This window comes from Cynoglossus semilaevis, chromosome 16 (assembly GCF_000523025.1).
Source record: "Cynoglossus semilaevis isolate Cse_v1.0 chromosome 16, Cse_v1.0, whole genome shotgun sequence".
Taxonomy (NCBI): domain Eukaryota; kingdom Metazoa; phylum Chordata; class Actinopteri; order Pleuronectiformes; family Cynoglossidae; genus Cynoglossus; species Cynoglossus semilaevis.
The window spans coordinates 17,959,056-17,961,596 of record NC_024322.1 but is presented as its reverse complement, the minus strand read 5'-3'; the positions used below and the strand labels follow the sequence as shown (position 1 = coordinate 17,961,596).

Below are 2,541 nucleotides of genomic sequence, written 5' to 3'. Positions count from 1 at the left end.
ACGAGAACCCCCCCCCCCCCCCCCCCCCATCCTTTACAGTCTACAGTGGAAGGAGAATCAACACGGTGATAAGAGGTGTCAGTGGTCCAAGTGTTGAACTGAGACAGAAATGTCACCCTGAGACAAGAGGGGGGGCCGAGGGGGGGCCAAATGTTTAAGAACAGTTTTAATTTGAGGCTAGCGTTAGTCAACCAAAGGTCTACAGTTATAAAACAGAAGGAGCTCAGTTTATACATTTATATTTAACGGCTCCTGATATAAAAACGGTGATTTATTCAAAACTGTTCTTTATATTTTTACAATATTACTGTCTGTAGATAACACAGTGGTTCTCAAACCGTGGTTCCATGAGGTTATAGTTCATCGTTTGACCCTCATCTTTGACCTCAGGCACTGGTTCCCGTGTGGTCACCAACATCCAGCCCGCCGTCTACCAACCTGTCAGTGTGTCTGAGTCCACCCCTGAGGGACCCTGCCGCGTGGACACAGGACTGACGTACTTCGTCGGCCAGCGCTGGATCAAGACCCAGGGGGCCAAACAGATGGTCTGTACCTGCCTCGGCACCGGGGTCAGCTGTGAGAACTGGGGTGAGACGTTCGTTTTCTTTCAAACCCATACGCCGTTCGTCGCTGCTTTGTCCAACCGTGCTGACGTTGGTTCTTGTTCTACAGACGGACCGGTTCCGGTGTACGGCGGTAACTCTGGAGGTCAGCCCTGCGTGTTTCCGTTCGTCTACAAGGGAAAGACCTACCACTCCTGTACGTCAGACGGGCGCAGCGACGGGCAGCTGTGGTGTTCCACCGCCTCGGACTTTGAAACGGACCAGAAATATTCCTACTGTACAGAGAAAAATGGTGAGCGGTTGTGTGTCGTAATTGGCTAAGCTAACGCGTGAGTATCAACGGTCAGGGCCGTAACAGGACGCGTGTTCATGTCAAACCGCGACAGATACAGTCGCCTCGTCGCGGTTCGGCTGAATCAGTAGTAAATCTACTGAACGTTGACGTTGGACTGACAGTTCTCCTCTCTGACCACAGCTGTCGTGGTGACGCGGGGCGGGAACTCCAATGGCGCTCTGTGTCAGTTCCCTTACCTCTACAACGGTCGCAACTACACCGACTGTACGGCGGACGGACGCAGAGACGGCATGAAGTGGTGCGGCACCACGACCAACTACGACGCAGAGCAACACTTCGGCTTCTGTCCGATGGCCGGTGGGTGATTTAACAACATGAGGTTTGGATTAAAGTTCGAGCGAGTCGTGTTGATTCAGGCCTGTTGACTGGCCGAGGGGGGAACTAATGTAATCACCACAGCTAATTACAATGTCTCTGGGGTAAATCCACCCCCCCTCCATCACAGAGTCACCTTTACTTCTCAGTCGGTTCCCTGGTGATTTTCTTTAATTATCGTTATCAGAAAAGTCAACGCCGAAGGAACAGACGGAGGCTCGTTTACAATTCGATTTGTTTTTTTGTTTTTTGTGACTTTTGCCCTCTCATAGATGTGTTGTTATGTAGGGTGACTGTGAATTAGTTGCCCAGGGGGTAACAATAGAGGCTGAAGCCAGTGAAACACCGGGGGGTCATTGATGCTGCACTAATGTCTGTGAAGGAATGCTAATCATGCTAATGACGCAGACCTCCTCCTAAAGACCAGAGTCTGGGCTGAAACCCTCTGACTGCTGCTGCTGCTGCAGCTGCTAATATTCTTTATCATGGTCTAAAATAAAAAGAGATGATCAACATGAAGGTCGCGGTAAGTCACGTGGGCCGTGAGCTGCAAAAACCAAACAGGCAGGTATTTAAAATCAACTCTTAGTGGCTGAGTTGTGGGTTAGACGCCTGAGGCGACACCTCATCCAGATTTAACGTGAGGCCTTGAACCAGGGTCAGGGCAGAGGTCACACCAGAGGGTCGTCTTTGATACTGGCATTAATGGCTTCACGAGTCACAGTCAAAGCAAACATGCTAATTCAGATGTTAATCGTGGCGTTTCAGTCCGACGTCTGCCTCCGTCTCAGGATGATCAGATCATTGTCTCTTCACTCACAGCAGGATCACAGTTTTAGATCCTAAACAAAAGCCACGTGAATCGACTCAGGAGAAGACGTGACCATGATGTCGGGACGTCAGTCTCACGTGTTCAAAATATGATATGAACATTGAGTCAAGAAACGTTGGTTAAACACCAGATTTAAGATCATGGATATGAAAACATCAGATTATAATCTGATTCACACTGTCGACCAAAACTGGGTCAGACGTGGAGGGAAAAAAATCAAGCCATGTTTTCCTGCAGCTCGACCGTAACCACGACGTACGAACATGTAGCTTTGGACGATCGCTCAGATTGTTCAAATGTCTCAAGTCGTGGCCCTGAATCGTAGCCCCAGCTGCAGCCGGGAGGCGCTGTTATCCCAGTCCACAAGATCTCCACTTTCAGGAACCAGCTGTGTGGATCCGCTCCAGGTTTTCCTCCCTGGGTCGCTCCAAAACAGCAGATCTACCATAACCCCCACCCCCCAACACTCCCCCCCC

The 2,541-nt window shown here is 50.1% G+C and overlaps 1 protein-coding gene across 1 annotated transcript in view; it reads left to right on the top strand.

Moving 5' to 3' along the window:
• Window positions 1-2,541, top strand: part of fn1a (fibronectin 1a) — a 24,856-nt gene that overhangs the window by 3,792 nt on the left and 18,523 nt on the right. Inside the window, exons 7-9 of the mRNA XM_008329103.3 lie at window positions 391-588; window positions 673-855; window positions 1,039-1,215. Of these exons, the coding sequence (XP_008327325.1) occupies window positions 391-588; window positions 673-855; window positions 1,039-1,215 (558 nt within the window). The remainder of the gene's footprint in view (window positions 1-390; window positions 589-672; window positions 856-1,038; window positions 1,216-2,541) is intronic.